The following is a 27,355-nucleotide window of genomic DNA, read 5'->3' as shown; positions in this document are numbered from 1 at the left end:
CTTTCATATCTCTATTCATTTTTACTTGGAAAAAACCCCCCACAACTAGTTTGAGTCTCAACCTTCACTAAACTCTCACTCAAATTCACCACCAATAGATTAAAAACTTTCTGGAAACAATCAAAACAACATGATTAATCTTTCAGCTTTGTGACATTTCAATCTCAACCTTCATCGTTTTTTTAACTTATTCCAATTGTGCTACTCGCTGGATCTCCTAGAGACAACAACTGCTACGTTGTTTGGCTTGCCATCCAACCAACGCCGGCCACCATAAACTTACCCATGGCTCCATCCCAGCAAGGTTCAATGAAATTTTTTTAAACCTTAAGATGTGTCATTGCCAAAAACCCGTTGACAAATATAACCTTAAACTTTACATTTAACATAAAACTTCATAGTTTTGAATAAATTACAAGAATAATATGGATAGTAAACTATAAAATAAAGTTTCCCCCACCCCCCCCAAAAAAAAAAAAACTCGTTGGTGTTCAAAAAACTCTTTTTGAAGACTGAAATACCTAAAATGCTATTAAGACAAAAGAAAAATAAAAAAATTCTGATTTAAATAAATTGGTATTTTTATATATAAAAATATACTTGGAGTTTTTATAGAATTTTTGAGGATGTGGGGGTATTTTGGGGGGGTTTTACAAAAAAATTGGGATTTTTGGAGATTTAAAAAATTGAAGATTGAAATACCTAAAGTATATTTTTTATAAATATATATAATTTTAGTCAAAATTAACGATCAGGAGCAATTTACTACATGATTTTAAATTATAGGAATGTATATGAACAGACTAAATAGTATGAATGTTTTTTGTACAATTTTTATATAGCACTAATTTTTTTTTTTTTTGCACTTTACCCTAAATTATAGTGTAATAATTTTATAAATCTAAAATACTTTTTCACATTTAAAGTAAAAGATCAATAGTTTAAGTCTTGTTGCAGCAAAGTGAAGAAGCTTAAATGTATTAGAAAATATGTATTACAAGCCTTTGACTTTTCTATTACAATACGTATCTGGTCCTCTCTCTTTCAAAATTTTCTTTTTTGTTTCAAGTTCAATCCAATTTATTTGGGCTCTAACCTAATTGATATGAACGTGTGATGTTTATTTAGTTTAATTTATTGTCAATTCTATGTTTTTTTTTTTTTTTTGAATTTGTCAATTTTATATTGATTTGCAATGTACATTGAGGAAAATAATAATAATAACAAAAGGTGTGGTTGAAAGTTAATTTTATTATTTTTTTTTAGCGGAAATAAGTGTCAATGAGTAAAAAATTTTTTGGAATTTAGAACAACTATTTTCTTGGTGGGTCCCAATGGCCAACAGTTACACTTCTGTTATCCTTTCACATTCAACACCAAATCCGATACCTCCGACGAGTCGAGAACTAGAAGATGATCAGAACTGGAAATGGGGGCAGTTTGCGAGGAACACACAGACTCGGAGTCATTAAACCCACTTCAAGTCCTCGCCGGTGTGTCAGATTTCCGACAAAATGTTTGGCGAACTTCGACTATGCCGTCCTGGGTCTAACCCCTTTGGCCTCCAAGTCCGACGTTAAAAATGCCTTCAGGCGATTGGCATTGAAGGTAATGCTTTAAATTACATACGCATTTGTATAGAAGTGTATACATATATATATATATATATTCAAGTTCTTTAACTTTATTATTTTCTTTTTATTTATTTATTTTAATTTTTTAATTCTTTTAATTTTATGGGTAGCAGTATCACCCAGATGTGATCAAAGGAGAGAACATGTCCGAAAAGCATCAAATGTTCGAGACTATAAAATCTGCATACGAGGTAATTATTATTATTTTTTTTAGGTGCGTGTTCCTTGCTGGATTGTCTAAATTAGAATCAATCTTTTTATTATTCTAAAATTAGATTGAATTTTGAGCTGATCCTTAGTTTACTAATATTGTCAAGATATTAAAAATTACCTTAAATTTTTTTTGGAACAATTTAGATTGAATAAAGTAAATGAAAAGAAAGTAGATTGAATAAATATATATATTTTTGAACAATTTAGGAGTTTGGTTAGCGAGGGAAAATTACTTTCTTTAACCACCTAAGTTGTAAAATTTGCCTAGAAAAATTTTAAAAAGGTAATTTCTCATATTTTTCTTGAAAAAATTTCATGCTAACACAAATAAACGATAGAAATTTCTTTCCATTTACTTCACTTTATTTTACTTTCAGTTTCCACTATCAATTTCCATCTAACCAAACAGAACCTAAGGAACTCAACTCACATTGTTAAAAGTATTCTACAACTTTGTAGTTTAATTGTTAATTAAGAAAGTAATCACATTGTATCAATAACAGTGTGATGATGGTGGTTAATGCGAATGAGCAAACAAGTTTATATATAATCACATTGAAATTAATGTGTGGCTGCATGATAAGATGTCTTGAATTCTTATTGTGATCTCTTTATTCTTGACCTCTGGTTGTCTTCTTCAAAGTTGTAACGAATCGATTTTGACATTTTCGCCGAGCAATGCTTTGTTTAAAATTCTGCATTGTGTCATTCAAGCCTTGGTTTTGCTATGTGTCTGGAGGTGTTTCAAAGAACCACTTTGTGCATTTCATCTGAATTCTTTTCAGGAAGACTTGATTTGATTATTTACTCAACTTATTGTAGTTTATTTATTTATTAATATTTGAAATTTGTAACATTTTTTCAGCACTGTCATCATTTTGAATTGCCATTCAATTCAACTAAATCCAGTCAGAAGAAAGCCTCACACCACAACTAGGGATTAGCTACACAAATCCTATTAGCTTGCATATAATATCAGCTAATTATTGCGCATATCGGAATCACACTAGGTAATTACCCTTTTGGCTTTACACAAAAGCACCTAATTCCTAACTTCCTTTCCTCTTTTGTGTTACAACTCAACTACATTCTGTTTCTGAATTTTTGGAAATTTTCCGTTATCATTTTCTTTTGACCACTATAACATGTTTTTTGTCTTTACCAGAGGGTGTTCTTCACGTGCGAGAATCAGCATTTAAAAGGAAAAGGATTTGTTAACTAGGAAAAAAAAAAAGGGAAAAGGATTTTTTAAATGCTGATTCCTGCGCGTGAAGAACACACCCTCTGGTAAAGACAAAAACATGTTATAGTGGTCAAAAGCAAATGATAACGGAAAATTTCCAAAATTTCATTTACAAATTTTGCAGACTGTAACAAAATGTAATTCAAAGTGACTCAAAAAACTTAAATTTAACGGAAGACATGGTTTATAATGGGAAATAATGGATTAAAGAGAATCATGTGGCTGACCCTATCCATTTGGGATAAGGGCAAGGATGATGATCCTCACTTCACAATAATTGCTTTACTTTTGCTTCAAAATGAGGTACTTCTGAAAAAGTAAATGAAACATCATTAATGGGGTTCTAGTCTCTACTTCTGATGTGATGCTTATTGTTCTGCTGTTTGGATAAAATTCAAGAATAAGTAAATTCTGTCTGATAGGTCTGAAGTCATTGCAAAGAACTATAAATTATAATTGTAGATACTATTTTTATTTTAGTTGTTTCGGAAATACTACTTTTTTCTTTCAAAGCAAAAGATATCTATGGAAGAGCACCGAAGGGATTACAACTTACAACCCATGATCTTGTTCTGGTAAAATATATTACTGTTTGCTCATGCAATACTGTTTACAACTTACAACCCATGATCTTGTTCTGGTAAAGTATTGGATATCCGTAGGATGTTAATTTTGCAGAAATTATTGGTGTATAGACATATATTAAACTCATATGCTTAAGCATCTTGGAACATAACCTCATGTAGGTTTCTTCCCAAGAAATCTTTAGGTTATTGAGGCTTGAAGAAATCTTGCGATGATGTGGATTGATGATGTAGTAGCCAAACAGAAAACTGCATTAAGCATAAAGTGAAGCCAAATGACATGGTCTATGCATAAGGTGGAGGGTAAGAATGAACATATATGTTAGGGGAACTTACTAGGAAATATCATGAGAAATTCACAGGAAGTGAATTAGAAGTGTTGAGCAATCTTTTTTAGATCTAGGACAACTATTGTCGAATTACACTCGGAGTATGAATCTACTGATGCACTTGGTAATAGATGGATATATATCAATATATATATATATATATATATATATATATATATATATATATATTTAAACTTGAAAGAACATTGGCTTACTGCCAACTTAAGAAATGGTTATCTAATTAATAGTTAGTGCACTTCCAGTAAGCATGGGACCCATTAGGAACAACCAAGTTTTATTTGACCAGTGAATGTGTGAGCACTTTTGGTGTTGCTGCAAAAGCAAAAAGGGTTCGCGTTTGTATAACTTTCGACTGAAGTGTGATGGAGAACGGAGCATGACCCAAGTGCTTGGAGTACACGTGTTTTGCCTCTACTATTGGAGAGGTGGGAAAGATAGATAGAATTATGCATTTTACTCTATTTATTATTAATATTTTGGGAATGTTATAATTTTACGATATTTAGTGATTTAATATTTTAGGATTTTATTTTTGGTAGTAGGATTTGATTAGGGTTCTTCCTTGATGCTTATACATATATGTGGTTCAATACATTGAGAAATCACCTTTTGATGATTATTGAATATTATTGATTACAAAGATTTATTTCTCCTATTTCTTCTTCTTCTCCCTTATTCTTCTCTCTCATTCTCTCATTCTTGGTTAATTTTCACATTGAAGCACCCCAACCGGTCCGGCATCAAAGCGTTTTACCCATTTGCTTAGACTTCATTTCAAAGGGAAAAAAATTGAGGCCCATAATTTGATCAGCCTCCCACATCTGCCCTTCCTCTTTTACCAAGACAATTGGGCCAGCTAAAATAGGGAAATCCTCTATTGATACTATATGGAGAGAATTATTCATAAGTCTCCAAAATGGGATACTTCTCTCATCTAGAAAGAAAATATTAATTCAATGCATTCAATGTTTTTTATTTTTATTTTCTTATTGTGATACATTTATGGCTCCATTAGAAACCTAAAAATATCATTCTCCAATTACTATTATGATACAACAGGGAACTGAACATATTAGAACGTTTTAGTTGTCACAGAAAAAACATGGTTTTGACGCATAAATGTGTGTGTACGAGACAAAGAGAGAGTTCTCAACAAATGCAAGTTTCTATGATTTTTGGAAGCTATATATTGGTTTTCCACTTAAAAAACTAAACCTTAAATCTAGATAGATGTCCTTTGTAGGTGTCAAGCTATACTAGCCGCGTGGGTAGTTGAAAAGTCAAACGAACACTGCCTATGTGGCCAAAGTGGCCCAACTTAGCAGCCACATGGCTTTGAAAAGTCAAAAGAAGGCCCCACGTGGCCAAAGCTCTCGATACAGACAACTAACCTCAATAGTAGTACACTCGAGATCAAAAGAAAACCTTGACACCATGCCAGGTCACTGAACCCTGAGGACATCACTCTCGAGTCCAAAGAAAACCAGGTCACCAAACCTTGAAGGCATCACCCTCGAGTCCAAAGGAAACCCTGACACCATGCCAAGCCATTAAACTTTGAGGACGCCACCCTTGAGTCCAAGAAAACCATGATATCATGACAGGTCACCAAACCTTGAGGGTATTACTCTCGAGTCCAAATAAAACCTCATCATGCCAGGTCATCATACCTCGAGAACATCACCCTTGAGTCTAAAGAAAACGCGTACGACAAAACATACCGACACGAGGTGTCTCGCAACCTCAAGTCGAGATTATTAAGTATGGAATGAGAGGAAGGTAGAGCCTCCTCATGTATTTACAACTACCACATGGGACATTTAGAAGGATTTTGGATTGGTGGATGAGAAGTCAGAAGATGCCAGAGGCAAGTAATGGGCCTAGCCAAACTGATGGTGAACGCATGCTGTGACAACCCTTACAATCACCATTAATCCTCTACTTAAAAGTTAAAACCATTAATGCCTCAACCACCGCTGTTGTTGCCCAGCCAAATGCATTTGTCTGCATTAAAAATTTAATGCGCTGTTGCTATGCTAGTTCATGTCGAAAAGAAGGACTTGACTTCTTAGGTGTAGAGGAATCATAACCTACAACCCTAAGTACAAGTTAAAAACCAATCAGGTCGTGGATTACTGGGCATTACCCAAAAACCCTAGGACTATAAATACAGGCACTATGGCAGGCATTATTGCAAACATAAACTCCCATAAAAGTAGGGATCTGTCACATAGACAAACATTCCTACCTTCACCATAAATACCATTGGCTTGTCTACTGCTTGTTCATCCATATCATCTCTCTGGGTGCCTCACATTTGTATTTGATATCTCCGTTTATTACATCTTATTTAGCACTCCAGTAAAGAACCCCTACATCCTTTACTAATTTGCTAATAGTTATTTCAGTTCCAAAATTGCTAAATGATTATTAACCCTGAAACTTCGGACTCAGTTGCCCCTGAAGTATAAGACTCGAGCAAAAGATAGCCTTGTGGTTCAATCAAATTTGGTTTATAAGCGAATATGCATTGCATGGATTGAACTTCTATTTTATACTCTCTTAAATTTGATTACCACTCTTATTTATTCTCACAACTTCTTGTACATCCTTCTGCAACCATTTCCTTACTTTTTGAGTTGTTGCCTTCAGATTATTTTCAAAGCTGAATATTTCAATTTGGTTACTGGAGAACAAAAGACATTTTGAATCATATAAAACTGTTTCCTGATTCCCTTCTAAATGAGGGAAATGCTTCGTAGAATTAATCCAGGTTTCCAGATAATTGTAGATAACATTAGTATCAAAATACTTGAGAGCTTATCCGAGACCTTGTAAATTGTCTTATTCAAAATATAATTAAGATACCTTTCAACATCTCACTCGGTGATCTTAGTTTACAGGGACCTTATGGTAGAAAGGCGTAATGAGAGCAGTGGAAGTTAAGTCATAGGCCATCGTGTCATTTTTAACTGCCTCACCAATATTCTCTCCTATATCATTCTCAAGTAAAAGAAAAGAGAAGACGAAGCTAATGGGGCGAGAAAAATGGAATTCCTAAATTCAGACCCACTCTTGCTGTTCCTCACCTTCTCTTTTTTATAATATGGAGACAAAGGATCCTTTGTAGCTGACTCCAAGTAGTTGGGATGGGAGCTTTTTAGATAAGTTGATTAAAAATATACATCATATATTTCCCTTTTAACGATATTAGTAAACATAGACAATACCTAGGCAGGGAAGGTTCTTGGCTGACTAATGTTGCTCAATTATCTGACAGTACCCAATGCTAACCCCTGAAACATGTATCCAATAATTCGATATTTATTTGTTTCTATTTCAATCATTTAAAATTTTTAATGCTGGTTTCTTTTTGTTGCATATGTGCTTGATAACTTAAATTGCATACATGCGGGCATATGTTTGAGTGGCTGAATTAATTACATAATTATAAATTTAGTTTTCCATTTTTTGTATAGCACATTTATGGAGTCCCTTTAAAGTTGTTCAAAATTAAGAGGAATATCTTAGTGTTACTGTTGAATGGGTCCATCCAGGTCAGAATCTACCTAGGGTTTCCTACTTGCATTTGGATCAAGTGATGAATGTTATAATGCTGTTGGTTTAATAGCTTTTCTTTTCTTTTCTTTTCTTTTTCTTGGGTTTCCTTCTTTTTATTTATTTATGTATTTATTTTAATGTGCAGAGCCTAACGCAAAAGTTTGAAGATGAAGAAGAGTTGCAGGCAAGTGGGGCTTATGATGAAGTTGACGAATGGGAGGAGTGGATGGGATTTGAAGGAGGGATTCCGGCAGTATATAATCCCATCTAATTTCACTCCATAAAGTTCTTTTTCTGTGTTTGTATCGAGTAATCGACTCTTTTCCATCCCTTCTAATTTTCTCTCCATAAAGTTCCTTTTTCTGTGTTTGTAACTGAGTAATCGACTCTTTTCCATATCGGCTCAAAATATCAGACTGTTGTATGAAGAATATGTGTATAAGGCTTAGAGAGGAAAGAAGAAGGAACAGAATTATAGGGCAGGGATAGAAACAAAAAATGTATGTTAAATGCTTATATAGAAATTTCAAATTGTATTTAATAAGTTCATGACAAAATGCCAATATAAATTGACAAATTTTCATCTGTTTCTTGTCCTTCTGGAAGAAATATGTATGAAACCTTTGCGATCATCTTCTAAGATGTTTGTCTTTTCGCAGGCAATGCCAGTTGTTAGAATGAGATGACATCAAATTCCTTCAATCACACACACAAGCAGCAGTGCTGCTCATTACCATTAGATATGTGAATACAAAATTCTGGAAACAGTATTCTTTCAAGCTATAGTGACAGGTATGTTTGCTATATTATCATTCATTGCTGGGACATCGAATTTAAATATATATATTTTTAAAAAGCAATTATTTCCTAAAAAGCTAGGGTTGTTTATATTAAGAACAGCAACTCCATCTTAAATTTTGCAGCTGGGACATTGAATTTAAAATTTTCGAAAAGAAATGTTGTGGCACCAGAAACTTTGGATGGAAATGTTTTGAATTTACTTATTGTAACTTTATCAAACCCAGAGTCATAACACTACAGAGTCTAGTCTCATCAGAACTACACACAGTCTATTCAAGAACACTCATTATTTAGAAGCAGATACAATCTTCTAAGGAATATCAAACACTATCAATTTCCACAGTAATCTGAAGTTCCATCAGCAAAGTGAAGAGTGCAGTCTTTTGGCGCCAAGCAATAGTTGCACTTCGGGCTAAGCTTCTCAGCACCAGAGGATTTGCAGGTCATGTAATCCGCATCCAAGCAGTACTGAGGGCATGCCTCAACCGTTGCGTGATCCATGTTGTTCCCCAGCAAAACAAGGCCTGGCAACATAGAAAACATGAAACTGCTTTGAAAAAATAATACGTAACAGTAAACATAAATTATACACAAATACACACACACACAAATGATAGAGGTAGCTTAGTGCAAATCTGACGTAAATTTTTGATGTTATAAACAGAGTGAAGAGAGATGTAGAATACCAAATATGAGGAGAAGAGCCACGGAACCAACTCTGGTAGCAGCGATGTTTTCTTATCTATATATGTTTGGAGGGGGTTAACTTTGAGTTATTTATAACATATCCACAACTTTAAAAATAAAGAATTTCTGAATAAAAAAATTTCATTTTATTTTTATGAGGTGATGGAAGATGTTTAGTCAAACTTTGACCTAAACTTTAGTCTAACTCAATTATAGAGTATTCAAAGTCATCAGAACATTAAAAACAATATATGGATATAGCATAGGAAAAAATTACAAATTAGTCCTACTTTTTTATTTTAAACTTAAATTTTGTTATGAGTACCATAAAGTCTTATTTTTAACTAAGTTTCTTTTCTTGGCTTGCCATTTCTTATAAATGCCTCAAATGTTATTTTCTTATTAAAATACTAACTATACTCTTTAACTCTATTTTTAAAATTAGTATCAATTTATAATAGTAATGAAAAAGGCACATAGTTTTAATTGCCACCAAAATGAGCAATTTTTAAAAAATATTTATTTAAAATTCAACCAATCGTAATAAAAATAAATATTAAAACAAGTCCAAAAGCTCCACAATTTTCTTCGGTAAAGTGTAATTTCAAGAATTAAAGGTAATTCTATGTAAATTTAAGACTAATATATATATATATATATATATATATATATATATATAGGATAATATAAAAATTTCTTCCAATATTTTTTATATAAGAAAATGAAATTAATGATATTTCTATTAAAAAAAAGAGCAATATTAACTAATAGTAGGACTTAAAAACTTATTATTATTATTATTATTATTTATTTATATAAAAAACTTATTAGTCCACAAAATAAAAAAAATAGGAGTAATAGGTAATTTTCTCTGTAACATATAAAAAGGAAGGAAATTCTCAACCGGTTTCTCGCTATGTAATGGATTTGTAAGTCAAAGTCAACTTTGGGTTTGTATTCAAGCAACACCATTAATGTTCTTTAAATCCAATCATCACCGACCTCCAAGGCCAAGTTATCAATTTATTGTCCGACTAGTCAAAAGTTACTATCAGTATCATTGCCACCCCAATACAGATGTGACATATTTTAGTTTAAATTTTTTAAAAGGAAACCATTTATTTCCTAAAAAGCCCAGGTTATTTCTATTAATAACGGCAACTCCATCTTGAATTTTTATGTGAAGTCCAAATTTACCCAGAACTAGCAGTGAAAAATGCTCTTACACCCAAAAACTTTGTTTGGAGTGTTAATATTAGATTATATATTATATAGCCCAATTAGGGTTAGGATCCTAATCATGGTAATCAGTTTCAATATAATATTATTCTAGTATTCTCATATATTGTAACATGGTATGAGAATTTGGACCTAAACCCTAGGCGGCTATATAATGTATAATCTAGTCTTAGAAGAACTTTTATACAGTCTATACACAGACTATTATTGAATAGAAGCAGTTACAATCTTCTAAGGCATGTCAAACTGACATTATCAATTTCCACAGTAATCCGAAGTTCCATCAGCAAAGTGAAGAGTGCAGTCTTTCGGGGCCATGCAACAGTTGCAGCTTGGGCTAAGCTTCTCGGCACCAGAAGATGTGCAGGTCATGTAATCCGCACCCAAGCAGATCAGAGGGCAAGGCCTAACAATTCCGTGAGCCATATTGTTCCCCAGCAACACAACGCCTGACATGCAGTACAGAAACACATGAAAATGATTCTAGAAAATATATAATCATTGATAATAATAAATTTAAAACATGCAGATTTACACATACTATAGAAGTTAATAGAACCATGTAAATCAAAGAAAGTGAAGGGAAAAGTTTGTAGAATACCAAATAATACGAGGAGAAGAGCCATGTTGCCAACTCTGGTAGCAGCCATGTTTTCTTATCTATGTTTGGGGGAGGATTAGGTTTGAGTTATATATAAATTTCTGAACATATTTTATTTTATTTTTATGAGGTAATGGAAATATTATGGTTAAAACTGCATAACCAAATGAATTTAGTCAAATTCAATTGTAGAGTTTACGTACAAGGAAGGAACTTCTCAATGGGGGGTTTTTTGCTCTGTAATGAAAAATGTATGGTGTGAAATGAACTTACATCGATGGATGTTTTGTCAAAGTCAACTTTAGATTCGTTAACTTTTGTCAAAGTGAATTGCAAAAAATAATGATAATAAAATAGAAGAAAAAAAGGTTTAGAATTCACTTATTGTAAACCAGAAATATTGGCAAAACAACACGCAATACATAACCCTAGTTACACACAATCTATTTAGATAGACAAGAAAACGCATTGTCTAACAGAAGCAGTTCAAACCTTTTTTTAGCTTTGAGACAAGAAGAGCCATGAAACCAACTCTGGTAGCACCCATGCTTGCTGATCTATGTTTGGAGGGGTTTAGCTTTGAGATATATATTACATTTCAATATTATTTTTATGAGGTAATTAATGAAATTATTATGGTTAAAACTGTACTGATAATCAACTAGATAATGTTTACTTAAACTCAATTCATTGATTAATGTTTAGTCAGACTCAATTCTCCAGAATTCAGAGGCACTTATCAAGAAATATAAATGTTTTCTCAAAGTGAACTTGAGATTTGTATTCAACACACCCTTAATGTTCTAATAAACTACTGTATGACTTATTTAAATTCAACCATGATCTATTAATTTTTTAGTGGGTTGGTCATAATCATTACTTTTCATTGGAGTAATACTATTAGGAAAATCAACTCATGACAAAAGATAGGAGTTCTCCATATTTAATTAAGAGATTCATTTGATTTTTTCTATTGCTCAAAAAATTATCTCAATCTAGTAATTAAAAAAAAAAAAAAAAAAACTCACACCTCTTTTGATGAGTGGGTTCTCGTGACAACATTATCATTTTGATTAATGGGCATGACTAATGTGCCTTCTAGGTGCTAAAAGAAAATGTGCCTTCTAGATAAGAAGGAAAAAGCTACCATGAGTGATATTAGGGTTGCTCTACCTTAAGGCAAATAAGGTGGCCACCTAATCCTTCGTAAATATATGATGTGTGTGCAACAACATTTTTCTCCCTTTTTATTCTTTTTTTTTTTATTTTTTTTATTTTTATTATCCACATTTTATATTTTTGAACTTTTTTACTATATATTTTTAGAATAATGACATAGTATTTGAATTCTGACTACTGAAATTATATTTTTTGGTTTATTGTTTTGCTGCACTATTAGTTGAAAAAAACAATTTTTGATCATACTCATTGCGCTCTTGAAATAATTTCCAGGCTCCATCACTGCATGGCACATTCAAAGCTTATAAACCATGTCAATAATGAATCAAAGTGAATTGCAATAGAGCATATCACAAACAAGGAGAAGAACCAGGACCCCACATTTTTTTGCAGACATGCTTTTCTTAAGTTATTTATAGAAAAACAAGAAAAAAATGAATATTTGAATAAAAAAATAAGGAATTTCAACTTCTCTACCAAAGAAGCATATAAGCAAAGGAACATAATTGGAGAACCAAGCTCCAAAGTATCAAATTATGTTCCTTTATTTATGTGGAGACAAAAGATCCATTATTTAATAGAAGTAGTTACAACAATCTATTCATATAGACAAGAACACTCATTGTTTAATAGAAGCAGTTACAATCAATCTTCTTAGACATGTTGAGACTTTCATTTTCCACAGTAAACTGAATTCCCATCTGCAAGGTGAAGAGTGCAGTCTTTCCGAGCCAAGCAACAGTTGCATTTGGGGCTAAGCTTCTCAGCACCAGAAGATTTGCAAGTCATGTAATCCACATCCAAGCAGACCAGAGGGCAAGCCATAACAATTCCGTGAACCGTATTGCTCCCCAGCAAGACAAGGCCTAGCAATTTAGAAAACATGAAGCTGCTTTGAGAAAACAATCATACATATATATATTATATATGCACAAATAAGCATATGATAGAAGTTTAACATAACCATGAAAAATCAAACAAAGTGAAGAGAAAAGTGTGTAGAATATTACCAAATAATACAAGGAGAAGATCCATGTTACCAACTCTGGTAGCAAAGTCTATAATATGAGTTTATTCAAAGACACAAATGGAGAGAGAGAAATCAATTAATATGCATATATAACATATTAAAATGAAGGAACTTCTCTGTAATGTAATTGTATGGTGTGAAATGCACTTATCAATGGAGGTTTTGTCAAAGTCAAAATTGTTAACTTATGAGTGCGGTGGTGATGGTCATTATTTTGGAATTATTAGGCACGATTAATGCGCGTGTTAGATATGATAGTACTCTCATGTGACCTCGCGTCCTCAATTAATTACATACTGTATCAAGAGTCTTGGACTTTGAGGATCCATGTACCTTCAAATGAAACAACTGGGGTACAAGCTAACTTTATGATAGATATTGCGTGACAAACATTATTGACCCAAGTTCTGAATTCACCTGCTTTAACAAGGAGTATACAAACATACCACAAGACATTTAGAAACAGAAGTTACCACTGTATATCACAAAAAGACAGTGATCTCAAGAAATTGCATGATGGGGTAGAAACAGTAGTTTTTTTTTTTTTTTTTTTGCAATTATTTCCTAAAAAGATCAGGTCCTTTCTAAAAATAACAGCAACTCAATTACTTGAATTTTTCTGTAAAATCCAAATTTAATTTTGTATCTATTGTTAACTACCATCTATTCCAAAAGTTTAAGTTGTTACAGAGGGTGTAACTTAAATATATAAATCCTTCAACATCGATCAATTAGAACTAGTGAGTGGTAAGAAATACAGTAGTAGCAGAGCTTCCGCGAAACTTTGAATAAGTCTTGCACAAAATTTGAATTCAAAACTCCAATAGAAGGCACCCAAGCATGTTCAGTTATCATTTAGCTACATCAATTCATTTTGTGTCATAATTCAAGTGTTTGCTACTCAAGTACAAGATATTAGCAACGAGTCGAGCTTGTGAACATTTCATGATATTTTATGAGACAAAGTGAAGAGGAAAGTGCAGAATACCAAATATAAGGAGAAAAGCCATGACACCAACTCTGGTAGCAACCATGATTTCTGTTCCAATAAATAAGTATATTAACCATTTACCGTAGCAACCATGATTTCTGTTCCAATAAATAAGTATATTAACCATTTACCATTCGAAAAAATAAAAATAATTGACTTTTGTTTTAAACGGCAATCAAGATCAACCTCCCAAGTGATTAATTTATGAGTAGGTTGGTCATAATCATTGTTTTATTTAATAGGCATGACCTCAGTCACTAGATTGAGACAGACTTTGATGATCCATGTACCTTCCAATGAAACAGTTGAAGGCACAATCTCACAGCATGATAAATATGCCCTAGTCTGAATTCACTTGCCATAGCAATGAGTTTTCAAACATACCATAAAGCTTGTAGAACAACTAACTGTTGACACTATAAACCACAAAGAGAGAGAGTGATCTCAATTATTGGACAATAAAAAGTACACACCACAAACGCCCGCATTATTTCATAGTTCATATAGATAAGCAGTGTTTCGAGACATGTCCAAACTTTCAAGTTCCACTGCAAATTGGAGTTCCATCGGCAAGGTAAAGGGTGCACCCCACATTGGCAAAGCAACAGTTGCAGGGCGGGCTAAGATTCTCACTGCCGGAAGACTTGCAAGTCATATAAGCTATATCTCCCCTGCAATATTGTGGGCAAATCTTCGCGTTCGCGCATTGCAGATTGATTCCCAACAGAAACATGCCTGTCATTAGCCCAAAAATTAGAACAGCATATTATTTATATAAATAGTCACAGTTTTGATGATACAATGTATTAATAACCACTATCAAATGAATAACATGGCACACACAAGCTTATAAACAATCAAAGTGAATTGTAGTAGAGCATACCACTAACAAGGACAAGAAACAGGACACCACATTTTTTTGCAGCCATGTTTTTGTTGATTGTTTGGAGAATGTTAGCTTCAACTTATTTATAGACAAACAAGATTAGATTAAATTAATTAGAAATAAGGACTTGGTTAACATCTCTATCATCAAATTCCACGTGGCACGGTAGCAGTGAGAGAAATATTTTGCTCTGTAAATGAATCAGTTATTAACCAGACCAGATGATGCCTAGTCAAAGTATGTTTTAGATATAATTGTGATTTTATTTAACACACTTAGTCAATGGTCAATATAGCACATTCGTAACTTTGGAGAGAAGAAAAGCATACTGCATACACACACACACACACGATAACATATGTACAGACTCAAAGAAAATTTGGGAGATAATACATATTTTATCCAAAATATGGATTATAGAATGCAAATAAACCTAAGTTGTCAATGAACAGACTGAGAACCATGGGTTTGATTTATAAGTCCGTGGAACAAACCAACCGATCCCAAATATAATTATTAGGCTAATACATGTTCATCAAACATAGGCTCGTGTAAGCTAACTCCTATATGTTCATGAACAAGTTAGTCAAGTAATCTTCAACACAATTAAGTTCAAATCAAGTGTGATAAATTTCAGACTAGAGATGATCAACATTGGAACCGAAGAATCATGGTCAATGCATGCCAACCATATCGCCTGTTCCACAGTAAATCCTTGCTGCACTAATGACACACTATAATCCGAAAAAATTGTTAGATGTCTGGGAAAATATTAGTTTTGTAACCTAGTCAAATTTGTATGTAATAGTTTCATGACAAAATGCCAATATAAATAGACAAATTTTCATTTGTTTCTTGTCCTTTCTGAAGAAATGTCCATGGAGTCTTCTGATCATCAACTAAGAAGTTTTTTTTTTTAGAATTATATACTTATGAAAAATTAATATTGGCGTCCTAAAATTTCACAAAATTATTCTTATTGCCCTCTCACACAATTTCCCTGAGCGTTCCTGTTTGCTGATGTATTCACAAGAACGATAGTTGGTATTTCCCAAAGATTGTGTAGTTTAGTCAATAGGTTGAAAATGAATTTTTTTGAAATTGTATGCGCTTTAAATTATTCTATAATTTTCTAATCTAATATGGGAAAGTTAAGTTGAATCTCCTGATGAAACGCTTTAATCTATATGACCAATGAGCAAGAATCAGTGGCATCCTATCATAACAAAACACTAAGAAATAATCATTTTAAAATTCATCACAGAGTTTCCATATGGATCCCTTTCTACCCATAAATCACCAACTACAATGTTCTATATATGTTAGTTCAAGAAGGGTACATTTATTCCGCAAACTTCTGACTCTATAGATCCGAAATATCATAAACACATGCAAACCAAAATTGAGACTAGCAATCACTCTCTTCCTTTAAGATCTATACTAACTCTTAGTTGTTTGATGACTACAAATGAGACATCCATGTCTTATATAGATATCCTCCACTCCAATGAACGACTATGATGTATTACCATTCATGTTTAAGATCTATTCTTTAGAACTTTTCACCAAAATATTTTCATATTTATAAACTTTATAAAACTCCAATAAACGACTATCATGCATTACCATCCATGTTTAAGATTTATTTTCTAGAACTTTTCACCAAAATATTTTCATATTTATAAACTCTATAAAACTCCCAACTTTTCTATAATTCTCTCCGATCTATAAATTTCTACAAACTCTTCCATGCGGACACCATGCAAAGTCTTCCTTAATATCATCTTCATGGTTTTCTATTCCAATAAAAGGAGTTGGTTAAAGGAAAAAATATTGAGGACAAATGCTATACTATAACCTACAAATAGAAATATTCTAGAAAGTGAACCAATGGACAACTTGAAAATTTGAAAATCTTTATTTGACTTCGTTGTATCACTTAGGATATAGGGAAAAAATCATCTCCAAGGCACCACTCATTGGTGGCTGTCCTTGGAGCGGTGAATTGGTGACTGTCCTTGGAGCGGTGAATTGGTGACATGGCCCTTTTAGTAAAAAGGTATTTACTTTGGCTGGTGTATATATATATACACGTATGTATCTGTATAAGAATTTATACAAAATTAAATTCAAATTCCCTCCAAAACATAAAAGTGATTTCCCCCCAAAATTTTATTTTATATCCTCTTGATATTTCATTATTTCCCTCTAGGTCTCTCTCCCTCTGAAATTGAAGTCTCTCTGATCTGGCCAAAGACCAAGCTTACCTCCCTTTGAAATTGAAGTCTCTCTGATCCGGCCGAAGACCAAGCTTCGAAAATTCCGACAACAACCTCATCAAACAAGCAAAACATTGTCCCTTTTCAAAGAAGCTCCGATTTAAAGTAGAAGCACCATACATTCCGGAAACAATGAAGCTTGGCCGGAAACAATGGAGCACCATCATTAACTTCGCCGGACGTGAATGATGCGAATGAAGCTTGGCTAGAAACAATGGAGGTTGCTAGGTCTGGTTTGGTTGGTTCTGCTCGCCGGTGTTGGGAGGCTCGTTGATGGATTGAAACTGCAGCAGAGAGTTTGTGATTTGGTCATTGAAACTTGAATCAAGCTTCTGGGTCACCGAACAGAAATCGGCGTTGATTGTGAATGCTATTATTTGATTTGATTTTTTTTTGGTTGGTAGTTTGGTGCTGATATTGTAGGGAGATATGGGGGAGGGTGGCTTGTGGAGTTGAAATTTTCATTTTTTTTGGGTTGAATTGTTGATACCAACTAATTAAGGCAAGATTTGGGGGAGTGAATGTTTTGAGGCCTCTGTTGTTTTGTAGAGGGAGATAAATGAGTAGTTTGTAAAAAGAGAGAGATTGTGTAATTAAGTTTTTAAGTAAAATAGTCTTTTTTTTTTTGGTCCGTGGACTAGGCAATTTGCCAAACAAAGTAAATCTCGTTTTATGTGTATTTCAATATGTTCTATTTTGCCAATAGTGTGTGATCCTAAGATATAGTTGTTTTATGGTATATTACTCGCTAGTAGTTACTTAAGATCAACATTTCATGAGATTTTATAATTAGCTTAATTGAGGGCTATCTTTTTCACGTCTCAAAATTGAAAGTTGAGTGTTCAAGTATACCAACAAGCACAAAATGGATGAAAAAAAAAAAAAAATTAGGTTTGGAATATACTTATTGTAACTGAGACTAGTCTCACAATAACTACACTCAGAGTCTATTCAAATAGATAAGAACATCCAGTATTTAATAGAAGCTGTTACAATCTTCTTGAGCATGTGGAGACTATCAATTCCCACAGTAAACTGAAGTTCCATCAGCAAGGCGAAGAGTGCAGTCTTTTGGCGCCAAGCAACAGTTGCACTTCGGGCTAAGCTTCTCAGCACCAGAAGATTTGCAAGTCATGTAGTCCACATCCAAGCAGTACTGAGGACAAGCCTCAACAATTCCGTGATCCATATTGTTCCCTAGCAAAACAAGGCCTGGCAATATAGAAAACATGAAATTGCTTTGAGAAAACAATCCATAACAATAAATATAAATTATGCACAAATTTATGTATGTGTGAGATAGAGGTACGTAGCTTAGTGCAGATGTAAAATTTTCATGTTATAAGCTAGAAGTGAATAGACCATGGAAATCAAACCGAGCGAAGAGAAGTATTGACTACCGAATAAGAGGAGAAGAACCATGTTAACAACTCTGGTGGCAGCCATGTTTTCTTATCTATGTTTTGAGGGGTTTAGCTTTGAGTTATATTTGAGTATTAGATATAAGGAATTTCTGAACAAATTTTATTTCATTTTTGTGAAGTAATGGAAACATTATGGTTAAAACTGCACTGGTTATCAACTAGATGATCTTTAGTCAAAGTCAATTATACAGTTTATTCAAAGACACTTATCTAGAGATTGAAAGCAATAAGCAGATATGACATATTTATTACAACAAAAGAACTTCTCAGCAGCTCTGTAATGAAAATGTCTGGTGTGAAATGGACTTATCAATGGATGTTTTTGTGGAAGTCAACTTTAGATTTGTAACTTTTGTCAAAGTGGATTGGAAAAAATAATGATAATGAAATAATAATAGAAAGGATTAGAATTCACTTATTGTAACTTTTGAAACTAAGAGACACACCACAAGTCTTGTCAAAACAACACACAATTCATAACACTACTACATCGAGACTATTTACACACACAGTCTATTCAAATAGACAAGAACACCCATTGTTTAACTGAAGTAATTCCAATCTTCTGAGGCATGTGTTGAGACTGTCAATCTCCACAATAAACTGAAGCTCCTTCATCAAAGTGAAGAATGCAGCCATTCGGGACCGAGCAACAGTTGCACCTTGGACTAAGCTTCTCATCACCAGAAGATTTGCAAGTCCATGTACTCCACATCCATGCACAACAGTGGCTAATGTGCCATGGCGATCACGTGTTCCATATTGTCACCCAGAAAAACAAGGCCGGTCTGTCAATATCTGAAACATGAGACTTCAGATAAAAAAAAAAAAAAAACAACAACAACAACTACAACTATATAACAATTAATTTAAACTATGGACTAATTGGTTTGGAATAGGTCGGCTGGTAGCTTAGTGAGATAGATAGGATCTGGTGTGATTTTTCAATACTAATTTAAACTATTAGTCTCCTGATAGATGCCTAAAGAAAAGATTAGAAGTCAATAAATCATGAAAATGAGACAAAGTGAAAGAGGGAACTGCAGAATGCCAAATACAAGGAAAAAGCCACGTCACCAACTCTGTCAGCGGTTGATGCATGATTTCTTATATGTCCATGTTTGGACTTTGAAGGGGTTTAGCTTTGAGTTATATATAACATCAACATATAAAAAAACATTAGAAGCAATGAATTTCTCAACAATTTTTCTTTTTTCTTTGATGAGGTAATGAAATTATGGTGTGAAATGAAGTTATCAATGGATGTTTAGTCAGACTCAACTTTTGATTTGTTTTCAAGAAAACTCTTATTTGTTCCAATAAATAAGTACTTTAACCATTTACCTTTCGAATAGAATAAATAAATGACTTTTTATTTGAACCAAACCATCAAGATCAATCTCCAAGTGATTAATTTATGAAAGGGTTGGTCACAATAATTGTTTAATTTAATAGGGCATGACTAATGTGCCTTTTAGATAAAGTAACGAAGATTAATGTATGTATATTAACAGACGAATATTATAGTAATTGATTAATTTAATAGGGCATAACTAATGTGTTTTCACATTCTCAATCAATAGACTGAGACGCTTGGACTTTGACGATCCATGTACCTTGCAATGAAATAGATGAAGGCACAAGCTCACAGCATGATAAATATGCCCAAAGTTCTGAATTCACTTGCTGTTATAACAATGTGTGTACAAAACATACACAAAAGCTTATAGAGGTTACAGATAGATTTAAATAGACAAGAACATCCATTGTTTAGCAGAGTCAGTTGCAAGTTTCTAAGGCATGTTGAGACTGTGAATGTCCACAATAAACTGAAGTTCCTTCAGCTAGGTGAAGAGTGCATCTGTTCGGGACCGAGCAGAATTTTCACCTTGGACTAAGCTTCCCATCACCAGAAGACTTGCAAGTCATGTACTCCACATCCATGCACAACAGAGGGCAATGTGCCACGGCGATTGCGTGTTCCATGTTGTCTCCCAGCAGAACAAGGTTTGTCAATATTGGAAACATAAGACTGTTTTGAGAAAATAATTAATCTAGATAAAAATTAGTTTAAACTATATATGGATCAGCCTGTGGCTTAGTGAGATGAATAGATCTGGTTTGATTTTTTTTTTTTGTTGTTATTTTACAAGCTGTTCTTGAGACATAGTCTCCCGATATTAGCCTAAAGAGAAGACTAGAAGTTAATAAGCCATGAAAATGAAACAAAATGAAGAGGGAAGTGTTGAGGTATACAAAAAATTAACATACCAAAAACATTAGAAGTAATGAATTTCTCAACAATTTTTCTTTTTGTCATGGGGTGATGGAATTATGATGTGAAATGCACTTATCAATGGATGCTTAATTAGTCAGAGTCAACTTTTGATTTGTATTCAAGAACACTCCTATTGTTCCAATAAACAAGTAAAATAAAAAATATATATTAAAAATAATTGACTTTTGTTTGAAACACTCAATCAAGATCAACCTAGCTCCAAGTGATTAATTTATGAGTGGGTTGGTCATAATCATTGTTTTATTTAATAGGCATGACTAATGTGTGTTTTAGATAAAGGAAAAAAGCTACCATGAGTGATGATGCTCGAATGTGTTCTCACACCCTCAGTCATTGGATTGAGACACTTGGACGTCGACGATCCATGTACCTTCCAATGAAATAGATGAAGGCACGAGCTCACAGCATGAGAAATATACCATAAAGCTTATAGAAACAACAGTTGACACTATAAGGCTTATAGAAACAACAGTTCTGAATTCACTTGCTGCAACAATGAGTATTTTTACAAACATACCATTAGGCTTGTAGAAACAACAGTTGACACTATATAGCACAGAGAGAGAGTGATCTCAATTATTGGACAATAAAGAACACATCACACTTTACTACACAGACAACAAACGCCCACATTATTTCATAGTTCATATGGATAAGTAGTCTTTCGAGACATGTCCAAACTTTCAAGTTCCACTGCAAATTGGAGTTCCATCAGCACGGTAAAGGGTGCAGCCCACTGGGGTTAAGCAACAGTTGCACTTCGGGCTAAGCTTCTCACTGCCGGAAGACTTGCAAGTCATATAAGCTGCATAATCGTAGCAAATTAATGGGCAAACCTTCGCGTTGGCGCATTCTAGATTAGTCCCCAACAGAAACATGCCTGTCATTAGCCAAAAGTTAAAACAGCATACTAATTAGCTTATTAGTCACAGTTTTGATGATACAATATATGAACATATGTGTATGGAATAGAGTTTGGAGATCTATATCTTTTGTGATCATTAAGCACTATAAATGAATATACAATGGCACATACATGCATATAAACCATGTCAGTAATGAATCAAAGTGAAATGTAGTAAGCATACCACAAACAAGGAGAAGAAACAGGACACCACACTTTTTTGCAGCCATGCTTTTCTTACTTGTTTGGAGAAGGTTAGCTTTAAGTTATTTATAGACAAACAAGATAGATTAAATTAATTAGAAATAACGACTTTCAACATCTCTACCTGAACTAGTTATTAACAATTAATCTAGGTCCTCTACTCCGCCGGTTTCATAGTGTGTCACTAATATGCCTTTTACATTACTTATGCAACAACTATTTTACATCGTTTTTTTTCTTAGTGTTACAATTTGTCATGTAACTTGTACGCTACAGGATGGGTGCACATGATCCCGGATTCATTAACTAGTCTAGATGATGCCTATTCAAAATTCTCTAAGATGCTTTTAATTAGATTAATCCACTTACATAAGGTACCGATAACTTTTATTTTATTGAGTCAATGTTGAATAACTCAATATAACCTATTCATAAATTTGGACTTTGGAGAGCAGAAGAGCAAACTGCATATGTACACACACGCAACATATGTATACACACCTTGATTCAAATAAAATATGGGAGATAGCGCATATTTCGTCCAAAATATGTCATATACAATGCAAATAAATCAAGTTGTCAATGAGTAGCTTGAGATTCTCTCGATTTGAGTTTGACTAAAGTTCATTCATTAAGTAAATGAACTGAATTCGGGTTTGATCTATAAGTTTGTTTAATAAACAAATCGATCCCAAACATTATTGGGCTCGTACATGTTCATATACGTTGATGAATGAGTCAAGTAATCTTGAACACAATTAAGTTCAAAATGGACTGATAAATTTCAGACTAGAGATGAGACATTGGTACTGTAGAATCATGCCAATGCATACCAACCATATAACTTGTTTCATAGTAATTCCTTGCTGCACTAATGGTAATTAACTATAATTTGAGCTCTGAAAAAATTGCAATTAGATGTCTGGGAAAATATTAATTCTGTAATTAATAACATGTTCAGACTTGTATTTGATTTTCTTGAACTAGGATTTGATTTCTTCCTAGTCACAGTTATTCCTCTAAACCAATCATTTGTACCTTTGGGAAATTAGTTGGAGTTCAAATAAACTTACTCTGCTTGCTTACTTGAGGTATTAGTCAAAAATATTTCATGAACACTGGGCTAAAATAAACCATGGGTTGATCCAATTAAATTCATTATATGCATAATAGAACAATAAATCAAAATATTTCATGACTTTATTTCTTCTATGAATGTTACCAATTATATTCTATAAATTTTTGTTGTTCTCAAGGGACTTTTCAGGTTGCAGCTTTTGAGTCTCTCTCTTCTCATTTCATAAGTTAAATATATATATATATATATATATATATTTATTCAAACTCTTAAAATTCCATATACAGCAGCAGCTAACATAAGTATAGCTTCAGAGATCCAAAAGATTTGAGACCAAATTTTTATGTTTAAAATGAGGATGGGCTTTGTCACAATGGTATGGTTGCTCGATTGAGATTTGAATATCATGAGTTCAAAACGGAAACTGTTTATCTGCAGGTAAGACTACATCTATAAGCGTAATAGTATGGTTGCTTAATTGTGACTTGAAAGTCACGAGTTTGAAATTAAAATATGTTCTCTGCATTTTTTAGGTAAGACTGTGTCTAAAAGCGCAACAGTATGATTGGTTAATTGTGACTTAAACGTCACAAATTTAAAGTGAAAATAGTTTATCTACAATTTTTCTGAGCAAGCATACATCCGACTCTCTTTGTATAGGAGTGAAATCCTCTCCGGAACTACAAGACATCTGTCCCAGCCTAGAAAAGTAAAAATACAGAAGGTAAATGATTGAAAAGGCAACAAAGTAATAAAGTAATGTATTAGGAGAGAATACCATACTTGTTTATTGCCTCTTATACATACGGGTCCACTAGACAACAATTGACATGTTTTTTAAATTTCAAACCCCAGCTTATTTTTTTTTATCTTTTTTTCATCTTCTTCACCTCAAATGTATAGTCTACTATTTCTCCAACCAAAATCAAACTCGTTTTTTTTCTCTCTACAGAAACCCAAGAGAAAAGTGATTACATAGTTATTCTTGTGACCCATTTTTTTCTCTTCAATAGAATTTTGTATAAGCAAGTATACCGTATATTTGCATCACAAATTTAACATAAGGTGAGTCCAATATATTGTAAGATATGTCACAAGGTTAAAGTAAGGTGAGTCGAGTGATTTTAAATTAAAAACCAAGTTTTATAGCAACTACCTCTTTAATTGAGATTGAAAAAAACATATTGGGATGTTATAATTATATAAAATCTTTACCTATTATTTACATTTATGTATCAAAACAACTTGAAATGTGGTCATGATTTTCTAACCCAATTTAATATTGTCATTAAAGAATGTATTAAAATCCATTGACACTACGAAAGTAACATATAATACATGTTACGAGAAAGTTGGGATGTTATATATAATTCGTGTTTGAAACATATTACATTTATGTTGTTACGTTATGTGATATATGTTGCGATAATGTTGGGATGCCACGTATAATTCATATTTTAAATATGTTAAGTTTAAATTGTTATGTTAAAGACCATGTGATACATGTTACGGGAAAGTTGGGATGTCACATATAATTTATGTTTGTAACATGATACGTTTAAATTGTTATGTTAAATGCTTTTATGTGATATATGTCACAAAAAGTTGGGATGACACATATAATTCGTATTTGAAATAGGTTAGATTTAAATTGTTATGTTAAAGGCGTTAAGTGATATATGTTACGGGAAATTTGGTGTGTCACATATAATTCGTGTTTGAAACATATTACGTTTAAGTTGTTATGTTAAAGGTTTTGTATATTTGTATACTTACATTCACTAATTGAAATTAACTCAATGACCTTGATGGAACTAAAATTGATCCGGAACGGGAGAAGAGGAAGAAGGGAACGAAGAGAAGATGAGAGGAATTTGATGACAAGACGTGAACTGAACTGAAATAGACTTATTTGGGCAGCGACGTGGCTTAACAAGAGCCACGCAATGTTCACCGGCTGAAACAAGAGGACTATAGCTTTGGAAAGGATTTTGATTCCTCTATATATGCATTTGATAAGAAAGTTAAGGGTCCCACTTTTTATATTTGGCATGTATTGACCAATTAAATATAATAGGTCTAATAATTCTGCTTAACTTTTTTGTGCAAATATCATTACTCTTACCAAAAAGAAGTTTTCTATGAATTAAATAAAATATAGATTATTTTAAATGATTAATCGATAACGAGAACATTACTGTATCTTTAACCTTTAACTATCTCTTAAAAAATTACTATTACAGTTTTTTTATTTCTGACTCTTTTCTTAACTATTCAATAGAAAAATAACTCACTCAAGTGAGTCAAAGACTCCTGGTAGACGCGAGTGTAAAATTTGTTACAAAGGAGCACACGCAAGCACGGAGTCATATTGCAGTCCATTGTCATATAACTGGATTTCAATTTTAAATGAAGTAACACTTTTAAACATAACTTCATAATTAAATTATTATTATTTTTGAATACCACAGCTATCCTTTTAAACAGTGGCGTAGTCAGAAATTTCTTCCTCTGATGTGTATATATATATATATATTAGGACAATGCTTAACTACTCATTCACCCTACTCATTCTTGCGTGTTCCAATAAAAAAATAACAGATCAATTTTAATAACAAAATCAGCAAAATTATAAAAAAAATGAAGAGAAAGTCCGATCGACCCGTTTTAATTTGATAACCACCCTTTCTCTTTTTTTATTTTATTTTTTTCATCGATTCCCAAAACCACGCCCTCCTCTCTCCATAGAGTATTGCAAAATGCTAATTCCTCCATCCCTGTCAATTCAGTTGAAGCAAAACACGCATTGCAACCTTTTTGTTTTTTTTTTTTGATGTCTTTGTCTTCAAAGAAGTATAAGAAAGCAGATAATTTAACGCCTTTGGCTTCCAATGCTTAAACTGACATGGGAATTAAAAGTCCTCATGTTAAATATATCTGAAACTATATTTTTTATTTCCCTCTCTCTAATATTTAATATTTTAGATCTCTCGCATTTTTGTCTTTTTTTTGTCCTTTTTTTTTTTTTCGTGTGGTAAGCGTTGAGTTTGGATTTTTTTTTTTTTTTTTTTTTTTTTTTCTATGAGTTTTTAAGAATTAATTTAGAATGTTTTGAATATTGAATTTCACCTAATTGATGATAAAAGTCCAATATATTTTGACAATAAAATCACAATGAGATAGATTTTGTGAAAAGAACAAAAAAAATAAAAATAAAATAAAAACTGTTCATTGCATTCTATCGTAAGAATAACAGTAAAAGAGATGATGGTGCTTGAATACCACTACGAAAGATAAAAAAAAATAATGAATTATTCATTAACAAAGATGTTGCTTTTACATTATCACTTCTTTAATGGTCATCATTTATCAAAAGGCCCCAATAGCAATGCATGCCACTTTGACTATTAAGAAAAAGAGCTTCTGATGTTGTTGGCCAAGTTGCGAGATGTTTGGTCAAGTCTATATTCTGCTGTTTCTTAACCTCCTTTAACCTTGTCGTAATTTATTTTATTTCTGACCATATTTTTTTTTAATTTTTTTTTTTTTTTTTTTTTTTTTTACCGGTAAAAAGTAAGTAACTTTTTTATGGATGTCGTTCCTAAATGATATCTTTTGTTAGAAAGAAAAAAAAAAAAAAAAAGAGTAAATAAAGTTAAAAAAAGAAGTTAAAATTTAGGGTAAATTGCATTGACACTTTTTTAGGTTTCAATCAATGTCACTTAGATGCGGGTCAACGATTTTTTTAACAACGACACTCCCTATAATTTCAAATATCATATTTGCCCCTAATGATTTAATTCAATTAATTTACAAAACTACTCTCATTATTAAGCCTCTTTCTTTACCTTAATCTTTAACCTTTTTTTTTTTTTTTTGATTCATTTTACTACCTAACCGCCGACACTCCCTCTCTCTCTTTCCGATCTCGCATATGGTTGCCCATTTTTTTTTTTTTTTTTTCCTTGTTTTGGTGGGTCTAGGCTGGCTATGACTCTGGTGGTGGTTATTGTGGTATGGTTTAGGTATGGTTGAGGTGGTGTCTAGGTTATCAAGGTGCGTGTTTCAAAAATTTATTTTTATTTTTTCTATTGTGGTGGTGATGGTTCTGGTAGAGTCTGAGTGTGTTGGTGGTTATGCCTTGGTGTGGTGGTAGTATTGGTGGCAT

The 27,355-nt window shown here is 32.8% G+C and overlaps 2 protein-coding genes and 1 long non-coding RNA gene across 4 annotated transcripts; 1 reads left to right on the top strand and 2 right to left on the bottom strand.

Annotated features, from left to right (window-relative positions):
- The first annotated feature begins 661 nt into the window (after positions 1–661).
- On the top strand, positions 662–8,170 carry LOC132274642 (chaperone protein dnaJ 8, chloroplastic). Of its 2 annotated transcripts, XR_009470483.1 has the most exons (4): positions 662–1,608; positions 1,748–1,825; positions 2,713–2,857; positions 7,731–7,823. XR_009470483.1 is itself a non-coding variant. In XM_059775965.1 (3 exons), exons 1-3 carry the CDS (start codon positions 1,414–1,416, stop codon positions 7,854–7,856), a joined length of 399 nt encoding a protein of 132 aa, XP_059631948.1. In that variant the 5' UTR covers positions 1,089–1,413; the 3' UTR covers positions 7,857–8,170. The 2 variants fall into 2 exon arrangements, 1 of the variants encoding a protein (XP_059631948.1); XM_059775965.1 differs by lacking the exon at positions 2,713–2,857 and having other exon boundaries at positions 1,089–1,608; positions 7,731–8,170.
- A 390-nt stretch (positions 8,171–8,560) lies between these two features.
- LOC132274643 (uncharacterized) lies at positions 8,561–9,171 on the bottom strand. The gene is made up of 2 exons (XR_009470484.1): positions 9,073–9,171; positions 8,561–8,910 (listed from the first exon to the last, which is right to left on the bottom strand). It is a non-coding gene; the product is annotated as an uncharacterized LOC132274643 (long non-coding RNA).
- Positions 9,172–10,277: 1,106 nt separating this feature from the next.
- LOC132273382 (uncharacterized) lies at positions 10,278–11,034 on the bottom strand. The gene is made up of 2 exons (XM_059774344.1): positions 10,914–11,034; positions 10,278–10,761 (listed from the first exon to the last, which is right to left on the bottom strand). Exons 1-2 carry the CDS (start codon positions 10,960–10,962, stop codon positions 10,568–10,570), a joined length of 243 nt encoding a protein of 80 aa, XP_059630327.1. The 5' UTR covers positions 10,963–11,034; the 3' UTR covers positions 10,278–10,567.
- Between the last annotated feature and the right edge of the window lie 16,321 nt (positions 11,035–27,355).

Source organism: Cornus florida, unplaced genomic scaffold, assembly GCF_030987335.1.
Source record: "Cornus florida cultivar Cherokee Brave unplaced genomic scaffold, ASM3098733v1 CherokeeBrave_3.0.0_Hap2_Chr09, whole genome shotgun sequence".
In the NCBI taxonomy this organism is placed as follows: Eukaryota; Viridiplantae; Streptophyta; class Magnoliopsida; order Cornales; family Cornaceae; genus Cornus; species Cornus florida.
The sequence above is the reverse complement of the archived record's forward strand: the minus strand, read 5'-3'. Positions and strand labels throughout refer to the sequence as shown.

What these genes read in the sequence shown, in the direction of transcription:
- LOC132274642 (XM_059775965.1), top strand. Translation starts at nt 1,414, where the DNA reads ATGATCAGAACTGGAAATGGGGGCAGTTTGCGAGGAACACACAGACTC. An exon ending in TCAGGCGATTGGCATTGAAG is followed by an intron (nt 1,609 to 1,747) that starts GTAATGCTTTAA and finishes TATGGGTAGCAG; the next exon opens with TATCACCCAGATGTGATCAA. An exon ending in CTATAAAATCTGCATACGAG is followed by an intron (nt 1,826 to 7,730) that starts GTAATTATTATT and finishes TTTAATGTGCAG; the next exon opens with AGCCTAACGCAAAAGTTTGA.
- LOC132273382 (XM_059774344.1), bottom strand. Translation starts at nt 10,962, where the DNA reads ATGGCTGCTACCAGAGTTGGCAACATGGCTCTTCTCCTCGTATTATTT. An exon ending in TCTTCTCCTCGTATTATTTG is followed by an intron (nt 10,762 to 10,913) that starts GTATTCTACAAA and finishes ACTGCATGTCAG; the next exon opens with GCGTTGTGTTGCTGGGGAAC.